This window comes from Chlorocebus sabaeus, chromosome 12 (assembly GCF_047675955.1).
Source record: "Chlorocebus sabaeus isolate Y175 chromosome 12, mChlSab1.0.hap1, whole genome shotgun sequence".
NCBI classification, from domain to species: Eukaryota; Metazoa; Chordata; class Mammalia; order Primates; family Cercopithecidae; genus Chlorocebus; species Chlorocebus sabaeus.
The window spans coordinates 35,238,193-35,257,306 of NC_132915.1; the positions used below are offsets into that span (position 1 = coordinate 35,238,193).

Consider the following 19,114-nt stretch of genomic DNA (forward strand, 5'->3'; position numbering starts at 1 on the left):
ACAATGGGTCAGATTTGCTCTAACATCTATATTCCCAGGGCTAATGCTTTGAGGACTGAGAAAAAAATAAGTGGGAGAAATAGTAAACATAGGTGTGACATCAGAGGAAGCATGATGATATAATACTAAAGCATTAAAAAATATGTTACAAGAAGTGGTATAAAGGCCTCTAAGTAAACAGTAAAATTGTTATTTTTTTATTGACTACTCTGGAACCAAGGTTATATAATATAATAAAGGATTTTGTAGAAATGTTTGTAATTCATCCTAAAAATACCATTAAAAACATTCTATTCTAAAGTACTAAGAGAAAAACGTGTCTATTTTCTTTAACTGTTGATTTAAAAATGTTAAATTTTTACCAGTTAGTAACTTCCATAAAAACACTCTCCAAAATAGAATTTTTACTGAAAATGCACACGTCCACATTTTTAGATATATCTATTAAACTCACATTATATATTATCAATATTTTCATGATTATTGTCCCTTTATTTTCATCTCTACTTGACTTGAGACTCACAAATTCATTTTAACATCACTTTTATCTTTTGGTCATTAGGTATGAGTTTATAAAACTTTTGAAAATTGACTGGACACATGAATACAAAGACGTTTTTAAAGAAAGTGTTTATTGAAGAAAATACATCTTTTATAAAATAGAAAATAAAAGCATTAATTAGGATGAGATTCTCTGCTCAGTATTAGCTACCAATAAAAAACTCTTCACTTAATCATATGGCAGTAAATATAGTTACTTTTTCTTTTCACTTAAATGTTTAAAGACCATTTCAATTAACCTTTACTTAACATTCTCTCTGAAGATCATATACAGCTAACAGTTGAAAGATTTGTTTTCCAAGTTAATAAATACACCATTTATTTCTACAGTGCCCAAATAAATGAAAATGAATTACCTAGGCAATATTACCATCTTCCAATTATGATTTGTTCTAGGAAGAGTTTCATTCACACATTGCTTTTATGTATATAATATATATATACACACACACATACATATACTATATAGTGTGTGTATATATATATATTTTCTATTAAACTGCTTCTAGGAAACATAGCAGAGATTAAGATATAAAAGAGGGTTTTTACTATTAAAAAACAAAAACAGAGGTAAAAATTATGAAATACTAGCAGATTAAATCTTGGCTACATCTGCACTTGCAGGGGGAAAAGTCATTGTCAGAAATATTTCATTACAAGTATGTGTGCTACAGTTTCTTGGAATTCAGCCAAACTCTCCAGGAATGATATGAACACTGAAACAAAAAATTTAAAAATTTTGAGACAAAGTTGAAACATTTACCTGAAACTCTGGTACAGTAGGTGACTTTGTGACAGTTTTCCTCTTCTTTGTGATTGCTTTTTTAGAGATGGATTTTTTTCCTTTCAAGATTAAAAGAGAAAAGCTTCATAATGCTGTTTATAGCACTTCATTAACAAAAAACAAATTACGCAGAGCCTTGAAAGTTAAATTTTAACTAACAGACGGCTGCTAGTGAGTCAAATAAAAATGATGAATCAAAACAAGCCCCAGTAAAAGCAAACATTAAACTATTAACTACCTGTTAACAGACATATTAACAAATGCTGTTTTATTTTTATGTGAACCAAACTATTACATCTCCTAAGTGTTATACAGTAGAATTTATTTCAAGATTAGGCAAAAAAGTCATATTACTACTGCTTAATTAAAATCTACATTTGCAACTTAAAATGAGACTACATAGGGAGAAAAACTTTACCTTTAACATTGACTTCGCAGTCAGGAACTGGCATAAGAACTACAGCTGAAGACTATGGTCTCTAGCCAACCCAATGTGAAAATCCCCTTAGTAGCTTAGGTAACTAAGCTTTTCTACTCCTTTAGCTCTGCACTCTCCTAACAGGCTGCCCTTGGTGGTATCAATACCCAAAGTTTTAAAAGAAGATAAATATCTACCTTTAAAGTGCACCTAGTTGTTTGTGGAACCAGAAACCACTAGGAAAAATAAACCTCCTATATAAGCCAATTCACAGTATACACTGAAATATATCTACTTTTTGTATTTAACTTGACAAAAAAATATACATACATGTATAAAACTTCTATTTTTAGGCCAGGCGCAATGGTTCACACCTATAATCCCAGCACTTTGGGAGGCCAAGGCAGGCAGATCACCTGAGGTCAGTTCGAGACCAGCCTGGTCAACATGGCGAAAATCCATCTCTACTAAAAATACAAAAATTAGCCAGGTGTGGTGGCGCGTGCCTATAATCCCAGCTACTCGGGAGCCTGAGACAGGAGAATCGTGTGAACCTGGGAGGTGGAGGCTGCAGTGAGCCGAGATCACACCATTGCACTGCAGCCTGGGTAACAAGAGTGAAACTCTGTCTCAAAAAAAAAAAAAAAAAAAAAATTCTATTTTTAGTTAGAAACACATTAAACATTTTCCCCCAATTTGTAATTAGCAAAATCAATTAACAAACTGTTAATTACTCAACATATACTAGATATAGGACACTGTACAAGTTACAGGGACAAGAAGGAATTAAAAAATCATAAAAAAGAAAAATCCTATCCTCTAGGAGCTTACAGTCTACATAAGGGCACAAAAAATATTCAGAAATAGTTTTCTGTCATTTTTAGTTCACAACCATTTGCAGACTAAAATCCCCTTAAAAGTCAATACTTTTTTCAAAAGGGAAAATGAGTACATAAAGTAACTTTGCTATACATAATCCTAATGCTCCTTTCCAAACATTTTCCTATATAAATACGATCATCTTGCAAGAATATGTCAACTCAACTCGACACAATTCCAGTTTATAATTGTGTTTTTTGTATTACTTTTTAATCATATCACAGAACTATAATTTATAAAATTTCTAACTTTTGGCTCAATAAAATCCATGTATACTATGACTGAACTGCAAATTGTGAGTTGCTGAGGTTCATGGGGGTTTAACTGTCTTATTTTAGTAAGTATTGATGGGTGTCATTTGACATTTGCTTTTAATTAAATTAAAATAACCCAACATATATTTCTTTATTCACCATTGTTATTTACTTCTGTGCCTACACAGTACCTTATAACAGAAGTAAATGCCTACAAAGATAGGTAAGTGGGTGGGCTGCTTAAATAGCAATACTCAGGGAGAAAAGATTAAATTCTTGGTATCTCTATAATACAGCTAGTAATTGATTTCTAAACTGAGTGCCGTTAAGTATTGCTGAAAGGGGCTCATGAATTTGAATGCCAAGATGCCTTTCCTCTATACAATGCCTTTACCATTTTTTGAAGTTCACAAGAAAAAATGAATGGTCTTGCTGACCTATGTACGGGAAGGTTTTATAAAAACAGTAATTTGAAGGAAATAAAATTATTCCTAAACCTCTCCCCACCAGTCCTACTCTGATTAGCTTAAAAAAAAAAAAAAAGCCATTTGATTTTGCATTCATTTATAAGCACAACAGAGGTCACCCTTGATAGTCCCATGAATTTCATCTTATTTTTACACAGGCACTAAACACAGGTACTAAATTCTCAGTTAACTCTAGCAGCTACTCTATTTGAATGGACTGAGAAGCTAAGGTGGTTACTTGGTATTTCAGTTCACCATGTCATTAGGATGCTTAAATGTTATTAGGAAATTGGAGGTAATGTTATATATCGGTTATAAGCTTGAGTTTTAGAACTAAACTACCTGGGTTTGAATATCTGCTACAACCACCTACTATTATAGAGGTCATGTATAATAGCTACACACATGACCTTGAGCAAACTGCTTCCTTTCTTTGTGCAGCTTTTTCATCTATAAAACAGGGATAATAGTATTATCTACTCTGTGAGAATTAAATGGGTTCTAACATTCCATGTGCTAGGCACATGGTAGGTGATCAATAAATGTTAGCTATTGCTTTAGCTTCAGCTAAGCTATGGTGAGAAAAGCCTAAACAGAAAATCTTTTAACCTTCTTCAAATTCTTTTTACTTACTCCATCTCAGTTCTTCTTATGTATATGTCCTCTAAACTACCACTCTACTTTGTACACAAATCAATGAATGTAATAGAATATTATAATTGTCTGTTCTTATGTTTGTCATCCTTACTATAATGTAAATTATTGGTGACAGAAATCACATTATTCACTTTGTATTTACAGCATTTAGCACACATAAGTTCTAAGAAGTGATCCCTAAATACAAGAATCCTACTTTTTTCAGAAATGTCACCACCAGTTGGGGGGTAGGAAAAGGTATGCAGGTAATTGTTTACAATTCTGAGGGTCCATTTAACTCTATTTTATAGTGAAGAAAACACTGATGACGATTTTAAATAAACAATTTACCAACATGACCTAGTAGTGGTAGTAAGAAGATTAACATTTACTGAGAACCTACTATGTGTCAGATACTTAGTAAAGTGGTCTGTATAAATTAACTTATTTATTTCTCAATATAACCCTCCCAGGTAGGTAGTAACTCTATCGTAATATAGGATAACTGAAGATCAAAAAGATTAATTAACTTATGCATGTGTCACACAGTAAGTAAGCACCACAGTCAGGGATTCTAACTACAAAGTTCAAGCTCCTTCCATTATGTAATTTTACTGCACAAATATCGTGAGTTACCATTTATTGATTCCTACCATGTGCCAGGCTCCATGTGACATACTGTGCATTTGCTATTCTAATTAATCTTAACAATACAGCCAAGTAGGTATTACTTCACTTATCACAGATAAAGAAACAGGCTATAAACAGGTAAAGAAACTGATGGAGGAGCTGTAGCTAATATGCACTAGAAGCATACGTGTGAAATTAGCTCTGTCTCACTTCAAAGCTTACTCTTTTTATGGTAAAATATTGCATTCTTTCAAATTTTTTGAAAGAGATGTAATCTGCTTCTGTTTGCCTCAGAGCATTCCTTTTGATTAGGGTTGGATGATTTGTACATTTACTGTTTTTTAATACCTTCCGTATATATCCTCAAACAAACAATTTCAGTATAAATTTTCCTGTATTCTTCAGTAAAAAATCAGCACTTAAAAAATAAATATTATTTTAAAAATCGAGCATCATATACTGCAAAACTACGCCTTTATTTGGTATCCTGTTTTTGCTTCAGGACAAAATATATACAGGGCAAGTTACATACTGCCCCCCAGTGGGCTTCCCTTCCCGTATCACTCAACTTGATCATATCCCAGGTATTTTACTCCCACTGCCCTAAGTTATCTGGTCATATAAAACAGAATAAAAATCTCAAACCTAAAATCATGCTGAAGTCAGAAGTCAAATTAAAACATACACAGAATTTCAACACCACTCTTGAGCCTAAAACAAGAAGTGTCAACCTGTACCTGGAAAATGCATAAGGAAACATTAATAAACTTTAATAATAAACCTTAGTAATTAATGTTATAAAAGTATACCCTAACGAAGCTTTCTAAAACACTATGCTTAGAAAAACTTAAGAATGCCCAACCTGAGAGGGAAAATCATAACTAAGATATATTTTATACTGTAACTGAGGCATAAAACTCTACTTTTCTAGAATCTGGAAATATGCCTTTTTTAAAAATGGCATATTTCTTTACACAAGAAGGTGATTATCCTCCTCCTTTCAGTTCCCCTTTCTCAGTTTCTTATTCCTCATCTTTACCCCTCTCCTTCATCTGGTTTTCCTGTCTTCACTCCTCAGACCACTGGGCTACTCATACTCAGACTTCCATTTTAAGCCAAGTGTGGTGGTGCATGCCTGTGATCCCAGCTCGCCTGTGGTCCCAGCTATTTGGGAGGCCGAGGTGAGAGGATGGCTTGCACCCCGGAGTTCGAGGCCAGCAGGGCAACATAGCAAGACCCTGTCTCTCAGGGAGGGAAAGGAGGAAGAAAAAGAAAAAAAAAAGGTACTTCAATGCTTTCCTAGATTCAGCCTTTCCATGTTTTAAAATTATCCCAACACATTCACTCCTCCCTCTGTGCTTTCATCTTAGGAATCTTAATAAATAGATGAATACTAAGATATTAATCATTGTAAGTGAAAACTCAAGGGTATTTGTATTATTAAATAGTGAATCTGCAAAGTGCCTGAGATGTAAAGTCACAGAACTAGAGCCTAAACTTGTCTTTTATTTACTAAATGTGCACGTCTTGAGCTAACTATACTCCAGGAGTTTCTGGAGTTCTATCTCAAGTAAGCAATTTGACCTTAACATAGCAGTTTATTTTCCTTTTATTCTCCTTACCTATAAGCAAATTTCTTATCATACTGGAATTCTTTAACCTTATCACATAATTCAGTAACTCCTCAACACCCATTTCTTTTAACTTTTAACTGAGAATATAGAATCAGTTGCCAAATTCTGCTACTTATTGCAGCATCTCTCTCAAAATAGAATTTTCTTCTATCATTATGATAGAAAAGTCACATTATCAATCCTTACCTGGATTTAGAATTTTCTCTTGTTAGAGTTATCATCTACCCTTCATCTTACCCCTGCCAGCTTCTTTTCATAGCTCTTTAATGGTATCCTAATTATCTTGCAAGACCCTTTCTCCTAATCCTGTCACTTACTAGCTCTAGCTGTGTGACCTTGGACAAGTAAATCTCTTTGTATCTCAATTTTTAAAAATCTCTAAAATCTGTAATAACGGGGAATAATAGTAATATTTATTTTTTGAAGTTTTCATGAAGATTAAATAAGATAATATGTATAAAGGCTTAGAATAGTGCCTGGCATACAACAAGCACTCAATGAGTACTAGGTTTTTTAGAGAAAAAGTAGGATTGAAAAAATAAAAGGACATGAAGCACAGTAAATCCTTGCACTCTTGTATTTTGAAATCTTCAGCTGGTATGCTAAAACTTTTCTCCATAAGATACATGTAGTTAGGGTCTCCAGTGCTGTCACTATAGAACTATATAATAACCTTTTCACAAATACGGGCCTTGAAATAATCAAACACTGTAGATTACATTACCTTCTCAGTCATTTCCTACAAAGCAGCTCATTACTTTTTACACATCTGATGTATCTTATTTCAAGCTCAATTCCCTTGCACTGGACTCGATTCAATCATTTAACATAGCACCACATGCCTAGAAAGATGACCCAAAAATGACACTTTTCTGTCATTCGAACAGCTTCTAAAACCTCAACTTTCCCACAAAAGCTTTCTTTAATTGTGCTTCTTCCAGTGACACCTCAATTATACCTCTATGCTTTTGCTCATGTTATTCAACATTTTCCACCTATTCAATCCCCAATATTCTTCAAAGTCCTTCATCCCTTGTAAAACCTTCCCAGACTAGCATAGCACACTGATTTTTTTCTCTACTTGACCTTATTGTGTTGTCTTTATCTGTACTTAACTGTTATTCACTTGAGGTCACTGACCACTTAACTTAGTTTTTTCACCTATAAGAGTTTTAACTTAGTTCTTTCACCTATAAGAGAATAAGACCACCTGTCTTATCCATTTTAGTCAGTTTAGAGGTGATACCATAAAATGATTTGGGTGAAAATAATGACTATTGGCTGGGCACGGTGCCTCACGCCTGTAATCCCAGCACTCTGGGAGGCCGAGGCGGGCGGATCACCTGAGGTGAAGAGTTTGAGACCAGCCTGGTCAACATGGTGAAACCTCATCTCTACTAAAAATACAAAAATTAGCCGGACATGGTGGCACACGCCTATAGTCCCAGCTACTCGGGAAAGTGAGGCAGGAGAACTGCTTGAACCCGGGAGGCAGAGGTTGCAGTGAGCAGAGATCATGCCAATGCACTCCAGCCTGGGCAACAAGAGTAAGACTCTGTCTCAAAAAAGAAAAGAAAAGAAAAGAAAAATCCAAACAAAACTGGCTGAAAGCATCTTAAAACACCATAAGCTTTTTGTAATTGTTAATGCATCTGTAATCTTTTTTGTATTTTTTCAGATTTTATAAAAAGTTCCCTAATTTTTAGAATTTCTAATTCATTTTAGCCAACTCTACTTTCTCTACACAATCTATAATAACAGTACATTATTGAAAACAACCAAAATGTCCAATAAGGAGATTGGTTAAATTAACTGCAAAATACACACAACAGAATCCTACACAGCCATTTAAAATGATGATGCAGGGACCTATTTATTGCACAAAGATGTTCATGGTATACTGATAGGTAGGGGAAAAAAGCAGATTGTTAAAATGGTATGTATAGTATAATCCTATTTAAACAAATATAGTCTTTGAAAAAGTGTTGAAATAATAAGTAGTTAATAATAAGTAGTTAGTTTTAGTTACATCTAGGTAAACCATATTACATGTGTTCATTTATTTATTCAGTATATTCCCACACAATGCATCAACCAATCTGCTAAAGTGCCAGGGAAGCAAAACCAGAAATAATCCTTCTGTCCCTAAGAATGTTACAGAATAAAGAGGAGACAATCATCAAAATAACCCAGAAATAAAGGCAACTATAATAAGTATTATGAAGGAGAACTGTCTGGTGCTATAAGCATGAATAACAGGGAAAATTTTAACAAGTCAAAAGATAACGGGAGGCTTCCTTAAGGAAGTGATAAAAGAATAAACATTTACTAGGTAATGAGGAAAGGGAAAGGGCTATTCTTTTTGCTTGTCTCTATATTCTTTAAAAAAAATGGATTGCTTTTATAATAAGAAAAAACAATGAAAGAAAACCAAATGATCTAAATTTTTTTGCTCTGGGCTTTTTTTACTCTTAGTTATTTTTAATTTATGCACAGCTAATCTTGCTTGTCTTGCTTAAATGACAAAGTTTTCAGAAACATTTATATTTTGAAAACAGGTCATCAAGGAAAAATTTCTAATTGCCAGGTCATATTTTTCTTATTCTATGATTGAATAAAAACATAAGATCAAGCATGAGATAATGGACATTATATTGTTTCCATTGTCTTCTATTTATTCTATAATGTTTCCAATAGTAAGGAACAGGCCTAAATGAGTTAAAATGAATTCAAAATTTAAAAAGGAGGAAGGAAATCCCAATTCTGAAAAGTAGATTAAAATGCTTAAATGTTACCCAAACTGCCTCAAACTGTGCTAAAATTATCAAGTCATTTTCAACCAAATTGTCTTTGTGACTTCTACTAAAAATCACCTGCCAATACAATAAGGCTTACTAAATTTGGAGATACCACCAAAAATTAAAGCCTGTATTACGCAACATAAAACAGACCAGATTAATTGCATGTAGGTTCATACATCAGTCATAAATGACACAGCTTATCCCAGAGTGTATTCTACAGAATACACAGGTTATTGGTAACTATTACTTGAAAAAAAGCAGTGTTAAAATAAATTTGAAAAAAATACGTTAAAAAAAATCAAGCAGTTTTCTTTTCTTCAAGACTTTCCAGAGTCTTTAATAAACAGGACCAGAATAACTTAACAAATTAGAAGTTCAAAAGGTTTTGAAAACTAAAAGTCTCAAATATAATTTATATGGTAGCAAAATCTGACTTGAACTTAAGGTTTTCTAGTCTTTGTTTTATTTAGTCTAATTCATACATTTCTCTGTAGAGATTATATGTTTGATTACAGGAGTAATTCCCACTGGTGATATTCCTTAACCTAAGCCCCAATGGGGATAACTTAAACATTATATACACCATAACACCGTTCTAATATCTGAAGAGTTCTGAATTTCAAAACAAATCTATTATCAGTTTTGCAAAATGAATTGTGAACCTCTACTAAAGCACAATGTGAATCTTTAAGAGGAGTATTTTCCAAACCTATGATGATGGAGCTCACTTTTAAAAAGAGTGAGAAAGTAAAGACTGGATTAAGGTATGCCCAAACTGATTATGAAAGGCCAGGATGTCTCACACCTAATAAAGACGAACAGGGCAAAGCTTCAGATAGACAAGTGGACTGAAAATTACATAAAACAAACGTTTAATTGTTATTATAACATTTTATGTAACATTGTTATATCAACAAGGAATTCAGTAACTGAGGAAAAAAGGGAATTAGCCGATGTTTACCCAGTATTAACTAGGTAAGCAGACAAAACTGGATCTACCAGATCCAAACATTTTTGTCACTTAAGACCTGACTTTCTAAAATTTGCTCTGAGAATAAAGTAAGTATACAAACAAGTGTATTCTTTTCTTCTATTTCAGGCATGTAAGTCTTCTCTCCTCAACTAAGGCTTAGAGTACTTGCTGAACACAATGTATAAATTTGCCTTCCAAGTGTTTCCATTCATTTTTCTAGAACTGGATACAAAACTCCCTCCAATTTTCTCTCTGATCTACAGCAGTGTCTATTTTATAAACCACTTTATTGCCTTTGAGCACATGAATAGCAGTGTAATAAACAATAAAGGATTTTGGGTTATAATTATATACACTAATACATACTTGAGTTGGGAAGTAGTTCTAATTTTAAAATACTATTTAATATTTTAGAGACTAACTTTTTTCTTTTTTTTTGAGACGGAGTCTCGCTCTGTTGACCAGGCTGGAGTGCAGTGGCATGTAATTTTCTTATATTCCACATATTTTCTTGATATAAAAATATATACTGAAAACAGAGTTCTGAAAAATATATGATGTGAGAAAAAACAGACTCAGGAAGATAATCTGACTACCCTTGGTTTAAGTAGCTAGTTGCTATGAACTTTAGTACTGGGAATGTTACTTCCTGAAATCAGTGCTTTTCCTACTACACTGTACTGCCCTACACCTGGGGTGGGAACCACTGCAGAGTGATGGGAAAGAAATTGGTTCAGAGAAAGGTAAAAACATAATGCCCAAACATGCTCAACTGAAAATTAAATTCAAACATACTGCATCAGTACTTTTTTTGTTGTAAGTATATAAAACGACATCTACTCTGCCTTTTTAACTCATGGAATATAAAATAAAATTTGACCCTCAAATATACACGCATGCATACATGTGCATTTCAGTCTCTCAAAGCACCCATGATGAATAATTGAAAAAACAATTTGAATTATACTTAAACATAACTCCCATCCATTTGTGTTAGCTTACCAGATTTGTGCTTCTTGTGTTTTGCTTTTTTTTTGATGATCAATAACTTATTCTGGATCTCAGGTTTGTAAGACTTGAATGCAAGAGAATGAAGACCTTCACGCTTTCTCTGTAAGTTTTCATTCAAAACATCTTTCAATTTCTTTTTTTTCTTTTTCTTCTTTTTTGCCCTCATTTTAGTTAGTTTGAGTTTCTTGTGGCTCTGTAGTGACTGCTCTAACAGAATATCCCTTACAACTTTGTGGCAGTTAATTTCTGGATGATCACTGTGACTTCCATTTACATGTATTTGGCAAGATTTTAGAGTATTTTCTTTTAATGGACTGGGTTCAATCTTTATTCTGGAAGCTTCACCATATTTTTCCTGATTTTCTATAAACCTTATTTCACCTGGACTGAGAGGCTCTCCAAAGCCAGTAACTTCCCCTGGACTCCCTGGTTTCTCTAAGTTTTCTTTACAACAATCAGTTTTTTTAATTTCACAAGGCCTGCGAATTCTAATTTCATAGTTGGATTTTACTTCCATTTCAACAGAGATGTCATGATTATCCAAGATCATTTTAGCAGGGCAGCAAGCTGGATCAAAATTATTTTCCTGTTCTTTCTTGAAGGCAGAGGGCATGCTGTCTCTACTACATCTATGTTCTCCATTACTTGCACTAACATAGTCACACTTCAATTTCTCCAATTTAATCCGAGGTACTCTTTGTATTTTAATGGGTGGAATTGGAAATTCTGGGGCCTGAAAGGGTCTCTGTTTATAAATCCGTACGTCTGCACCACAGAACTGTGGAAAATGTACATAAGCATTCTCCAAATAATCATAACCAAGAATAACTTCTCTGCATTCATGGATAGGCTGTCCAAGTACAGCATCTTGAACTTCTTTTTGTGTTTCATACACAAAGTCACAAAGACCCTTAAGTAGCCATACTTTTTGGTAAAAAGGTAGTTCGTGAAAAGGTTTTTCTTCTAATGGATTGACTTCTCCAAGAACTTTAAAAAACTGAGGACACAACCCCAGTTTTTCAGCACAGTTATCAGGATTTTCAGTCTGCCCTACAGCAGTGTACCACTGTTGTACTTTCTGCCTCAGTGCTGCTTCCCAGGTCCTGTAAGGCAAAGTAGGTCTTCGATGTAAGGTAGGTCTGCGATGGGGAGGACTTAATAGAGAAGTCATTATTTTAGACAGGAAAACATTACACTGAGGCATCAGAAGACAACGTTCCAATTCGTAAAAGACTATTTCTGGCAAATTTAGAATTTGTTGAGCTAAACAAAGGAAATGCCCAATAGCTGGAATTTCCCACATGGTCTCCATACAAGTTGGAGCTGCTTGAGCTAGAAGTTTTCTTTCCCATTCTTCTATTTCCTTTTGACTAGCTTCTTCTGCTTCTTTTCTTTCCTGCTCCCGAAGCCTAAAGAAATTTAACAAATTATACTATTATTATTTAGAGGGTACCATAAAATGATAAATTTTAAGTATATTTATCTTTAGTCAAAAAGGCAACTAACTGTCCTAGTTTTATTTATTTATTTATTTATTTATTTATTTATTTATTTGAGTCTCGCTCTGTCGCCCAGGTTGGAGTGCAGTGGTACAATCTCAGCTCACTGCAACCTCTGCCTCGCAGGTTCAAGCAATTCTCCTGCCTCAGCCTCCCAAGTAGCAGTCACCTGCCACCACGCCCAGCTAACATTTTGTATTTTTTAGTAGAGATGGAGTTTCACCATGTTGGCCAGCCAGGCTGGTCTCAAACTCAGGTGATCCACCTCCTTGGCCTCCCAAAGTGTTGAGATTTACAAGCACGAGCCACCATGCCCAGCCTGTCCTAGTTTTAAATATCAGTACAAAGAGTCTCATAAAAGTATCATTTTGCTTTTTTCAGATGAAGAAATACACATATCACTTCACTCTGAATTTGATGGAGGATTCCTGACATAATTATCCTCAAGGTAAATTCTTCAATTTATAATATCAATTACATTTACTAAATGAAAGCACAGAATTTGATTTTAATAATTTCTAGAAGTAATATGACTTCATATAAGAGCTGTAAAGATATTTACATCCTTTGACCCCGTAATTACATTCCTAGAAAATTATACTAAGAAAATAAGTCAAACAGAAGCAAAAAGTTATGTACTTACCAATGTTAACTGGAGTTTTATCATATAAGCAAAACAAAACTATGCAAAAATTGTTTTAAAATTGGGAAATAAACTTGAAATATTATGTAGCCTTAAAAATTAAAATTATTAATATCATGTATAAATACAGAAAATGTCAGAATACAACATAGTACTTAATAGTCATAATGAAAATAAGTATATACTGAGCAGGGAGGTGACAGTATTGCAAAAGTAAATAATTTCTAGGTTAATGAGAATATGAGTGCTTTTTTCCCCCTTAAGATTTTCTTTATTAGCACTACTATAAAAACTTTTTAATTCAAAAAAAATTAAATTAGATGCAAAGATAGGCATTTAAGTCTTCGCGACCTTAGATTAGGCAATGGTTTCTTAGATCTGACACCCAAAAAATAAGCAACAAGAGAAAAATAGATAAACTGGGTATCATCAAAACTAGAAAATTTTGTGCTTTTAAAAGACATCACCAAGAAAGTAAAGACAACTCACAGAATGGGAGGATGTTTTTGTAAATTATATACTTAATAGGAGACTTGTATATAGAACATATACTTACAACTCAATAATAAAAGGACAAATAGCCCAGTTAAAAAATGGACAGGTTGGGTGCAGTGGCTCACGCCTGTAATCCCAGCATTTCGGGAGGCCGAGGCAGGTGGATCACCTGAGGTCAGGAATTTTGACACCAGCCTGGCCAACATGGTGAAACCCCTTCTTGACTAAAAACACAAAAATTAGTTGGGCATGGTGGCACATGCCTATAATCCCAGCTACTAGGGAGGCTGAGGTAGAGAATCGCTTGAACCTGGGAGGCGGCAGTTACAGTGAGCCGAGATTGCATCATTGTACTCCAGCCCGGGCAACAAGAGCGAAGTTCCATCTCAAAAAGAAAAAAAAAAGGAGAAAGAAACTTGAACATGAATAGATATTTCTTTAAAGATGTGAACAGCAAAATGAACAACAAAAGCACATGAAAAGATGCTCAACCTCATTATCAATTAGATAAATGCAAATCAAACCCAGAATGAGATACTACTCCAAACTTACGTGGATGGTTATTATACAAAAGACAGATAGTAACAAGTATTGGTGAAAAAGTAAAGAAACTAGAAACCTCATACACTGTAGGTAGTATAATTGCTTTTGAAAACGTTACCATGTGATCTAGCAATTCTACTCCTGCGTATATACCCAAGAGAAATAAAAACACTTGCCCACATGAAAACTTGTATAGAAATGTTCTTAGCAGTATTATTTACAAGAGCCAAAAATGGGAACAAATCAATGTCTGACATTGGCTATTTTTCTACAAATCAGATTGCAATCCAGTAAGATAATATATAAATAGTAAGAACACTTTGGCAAAGTAAGAAATACTTTGGCAAATATCACAACTTGCTCTTTTATAGAACAGCCTACTTTTATATTTTTGGTTGAAATGTCATACTACAACTGTCATTAGTGATTTGGTATTTATATATATTACATTTGAGTACCTAAAAAATATTAAATATTCTTAATAAAATTCAACTTTTTTCAAATGTGCTTAGAGTTTTATGGAATTTTATTTTTTACTGAATGAGGATGGTAGTGGGCAGGTAGAATTTGGCTTCCTCTGTACAGAGCTGGGACTCCAAAAGCACACACACTCAGTAGAGGGGCATACTAGAAAAAAGTCCCTTCCCCCAATCCTCAACTAGAGGACTGCAAGAAAATTTTTTTGTCTTCACAACAGGAGTGGTAAAAAAATAAAATCTAAAGAATTTGTAACTATAAGCTGACTCATACAGATTTATTGCCCAATTTCACATTTCCTGAGTGCTCAGAAAAACATCACACTAAGAAATGAGTTTAATGTGGTTTCATGCCAATATTGCTGTCAGGTACATGAACAACAACAAAAAAATCAAATCTCTAAGGGAATGCACCTTAAGCCCAGACTTTAAGGAACTCCTACTGCTATAGTGTATAGATAAGAAATGAGTTCACAGTCAAAGATAAAACATAAAAGGAATTAAGATATTAGGAGGGATAGGAAGAAAGAATCTGGCCCCAAGATAATAGATGTAAGAATTACAGGACACAAGGAATACAATGTTCAGTGAAAAGAAACTGAAAACATGAGCAAAGAGAAGGAGATTATACAAAATGACAAAGCAATTTTGAAAATGAATTAAAAAGAACTTCCAGAAATGAAAAATAAAGAAATTAAAAAAAAAAACAGATTTACAGCTAACTCCTTGATATAGTTTGGATATTTGCACCCTCCAATTCTCATGCTGAAATTTGATTTCCAACGCTGAAAGCGGGGCCTAGTAAGAGGTGTTTGGGTTATGGGGGTGGATTCCTCATGAATAGCTTGGTGCCATTCTCACTGCAGTGAGTGAGTTCTCACTCTACTATTTCTCACGAGAAATAATTGTTAAAATGGGCCGGACACCTTCCTCCTCTCTCTTGTTCCCTTTCTCACCATGTGGTATGTTGGCTCACCTTCACCTTTTGCTAGGAGTAGAAGCAGTCTGAGGCACTCTCCTGATGCAGATGCTGGCTCCATGCTTCCTGTACAACCTACAGAACCACGAGCCAAATAACCTCTTTTCTTTATAAATTACTCAGCCTCAGGTATTCCTTCACAGCAATGCAAAATGGACTAAGACACTCTTCAACAGCAATAACAGAAGCCAGCACACAATGGAGTATCTTTAATATACTCAGAAAATAAGTGCCAACAGAAATTGCTATTGAATAAAAATAACTTTCAAAAATATAGAAAAAAAGATATTTTCAGACCAAAAAAATGTGAGATTTGTGACTAAAAAACACAATCTAAAGGAAATTCTAAAGAATATGCTTCCAGTGGAAGAATAGTGATTCCTAATCGAAGCACAAAGATAGGGGGGAAAAAAAGTGGTAATACATAGGTTAATTTACATAGATATGGCATAAATGATTAAAATGTTCTATGGAGTTTAAAAAGAAGACAAGATAGAATTAAAATACATGACAACAACAGCTGGGCTCTGTGGTTTGCGCCTGTAATCCCAGCACTTTGGGAGGCCAAGGCAGGCAGATCTGAAGTCAGCAATTCGAGACCAGTCTGGTCAACAAGGTGAAACCCTGTCTCTACTAGAAATACAAAAATCAGCTGGGCATGGTGGTGCACGCCTGCAATCTCAGCAAGGCAGGAGAATTGCTTGAACCTGGGAGACAGAGCCTGCAGTGAGCTGAGATTGCACCACTGCACTCCAGCCTGGGCGACAGAGTGAGACTGCATCTCAAAAAATAATACTAATGCTAATATAAAATAAAATACATTACAATAATAGCAGATAAGCTGGAAGAAAAGTGATTAAACTGAAAAGGAAGAGACAGACTAAAGAAGCACAAATCGATATCTAACATACAACAAATTGACTGGGCTGGGTGTGGTGGCTCACACATGTAATCCGAGCATTTTGGGAGGCCGAGGTGGGAGGATAGCTTAAGCCCAGGACTTCAAGATCAGCCTAGACAACATGGTGAGATCCCACCTCTTTAAAAAAAAAAAAAAAAAGAAAAAAAAAGACCCTGTTATGGTGGCACAGGCCTGTAGTCCGAGCTACTTGGGAGGGTGAGGTGGGAAGATCACTTGAGCCCAGGAAGTCAAAGTTGCAGCGAGCTGTGTTCATGCCATGGCACTCTAGCCTGGGCAAAAGAGCAAGACGCTGTCTCAAAAAAACCAAAACAAATCAAAAGCAAGGGACAAAAAACAAATTGGAGCTCCAGAAAATAAGAACAGAGAGGTAGAAAGGTAATGGTGATGGTGATAGTTGAAGACATAATGGCTGAGAATTTTCCAGAATTAATGGGCACAAATCTTCATTTCAGAAAGCTCCAAAAAATAAATGAAGAAAGTAAGCCACATTTGGGCACGGGATAAAACAATGATAAAACATCAAAGACAAAAAAAAAATTCTTACAAGACGCAGAAAAAAGGACAGAGTACATATACAGGAATGACAGACTGAGAGATCTATTAATAGCAACAAAATAAACCAGAAACGACAGAACAGTATCTTTAAAGTGCTGAATTAATATAACTGTCAAACTAGAGTTGCATAACCAGCTAAACTATCATTCATAGATCAAAGTAAGTTAAAGCCATTTTCAGTTAGACTGAAATGAAAACTTTCATGTAGTGTCTTCTGCTTCCATCCAAAATGAAGTGACGAAGAATCAAATTTATACTTTCATTTGAACCAACAAAAAAATCCTAATACATGAAATAATGGTTTTCAAGCAAAGGACAGTGGTCCACGACACATGAGAAAGAGATAAGGTTAGTCCAAACATTGTTCCAGTTTACTGCCTTGAATAAGTATCCAGATCATGATGCAGACAGACAGAGGGTACCCAGGCAAAGCCCAGTGGACTCCCTTAATTGAGAAGAAGCCAAGAGTCCAGACAGACCAAGGCAACTAGAGTCTGCAGGACATAGTACCTGCACAGTACCAATGAGTAGACAGTTGCATAGAGAGAGAATGCTACAGATGTGCAGAGGATCTCCCGGGAGTATTCAGAGTACTGATTAGTACAGGGACAAACTTACAAAATATTAGAGAAGATAGCGCCCATTCCCACTAGCCACGCTAGAAAACTAGACTCATAATTCATGGAATATTGGGTAGAATACTCAGGAAGGTCTTACCTTGGTAGTAGAGAATAATTAGACATGGACTAGTGCTCAGGATCCAACTAACAAATCATAAAAGGTCAGAATAATAAAGTTGTTTCCAACTAACTTAACTGCATTCCAGGAAAAAGCTCAAGATTTATAGAGATCCAAAAATATCCAGTGCTCACCAAGGTAAAATTTACAATGTTTGGCATTCAAACCAAGGCTACCAGGCATACAACAATGCAGAAAAATGACCCATGATGAGAAAAATCAACCAAAACTGACCCAGAAATGATACACATATTAGAATTAGCAATAAGGGCCGGGTATGGTGGCTCACGCCTGTAATCCCAGCACTTTAGGAGGCTGAGGTGGGTGGATCACTTGAGGTGAGGAGTTTGAGACTAACCTGACCAACATGGTAAAAACCTGTCTCTACTAAAAAAAATACAAAATTAGCTGGGTGTGGTGGTGCACGCCTGTAATCCCAACTACTTGGGAGGCTGAAGCAGGAGAATCACTTGAACCCGGGAGGTGGAGATTGCAGTGAGCCAAGCTCGCACCATTGAGCTCCAGCCCGGGCAACAAGAGTGAAACTCCATCTCAAAAAAAAAAAAAAAAAAAAAAAGAAAAAAGAATTAGCAATAAGGTCATTAAAGTAGTTATTGAAACTATATTCCATTTGGTTAAAAACTTAAGTAGAGATATGAAAGATATAAAAAAGACCCAAACTAAACTTTTGGAGATAAAAACTGCAATGTCTGAGATGAAAATACACAGAATGCGATTTATGACCGATTAGACATGGCAGAAGAAAAGATTAGTGAACTTGAAGACAGCAATAGAAACTATCCAAATTGAAATATACAGAAAAAATACTTCTAGAGTATATATGTAGAAGAAAAGAGATGATTACAGAAAGAAGTTCGAAAATGTGAGAAGTCGGGCGCGGTGGCTCAAGCCTGTAATCCCAGCACTTTGGGAGGCCGAGACGGGCGGATCACGAGGTCAGGAGATCGAGACCAGCCTGGCTAACACGGTGAAACCCCGTCTCTACTAAAAAATACAAAAAACTAGCCGGGCGTGGTGGCGGCGCCTGTAGTCCCAGCTACTCGGGAGTCTGAGGCAGGAGAATGGCGTAAACCCGGGAGGCGGAGCTTGCAGTGAGCTGAGATCCGGCCACTGCACTCCAGCCTGGGCGACAGAGCCAGACTCTGTCTCAAAAAAAAAAAAAAAAAAAAAAAAAGAAAATGTGAGAAGAATTGGG

The 19,114-nt window shown here is 35.1% G+C and overlaps 1 protein-coding gene across 7 annotated transcripts in view; it reads right to left on the minus strand.

Moving 5' to 3' along the window:
• BRD10 (bromodomain containing 10) overlaps positions 1–19,114 on the minus strand; it is a 140,950-nt gene that overhangs the window by 86,313 nt on the left and 35,523 nt on the right. For all 7 annotated transcript variants that reach the window (XR_005240429.2, XR_012094772.1, XR_012094773.1 and 4 more), the window contains exons 3-4: positions 11,040–12,457; positions 1,325–1,404 (exon numbers count right to left, since the gene is read on the minus strand). Coding sequence is in view for 4 of the 7 variants with exons in the window: in XM_007969316.3 (XP_007967507.3) it covers positions 1,325–1,404; positions 11,040–12,457 (1,498 nt within the window). In the remaining 3 variants the exon portion in view is untranslated. The remainder of the gene's footprint in view (positions 1–1,324; positions 1,405–11,039; positions 12,458–19,114) is intronic.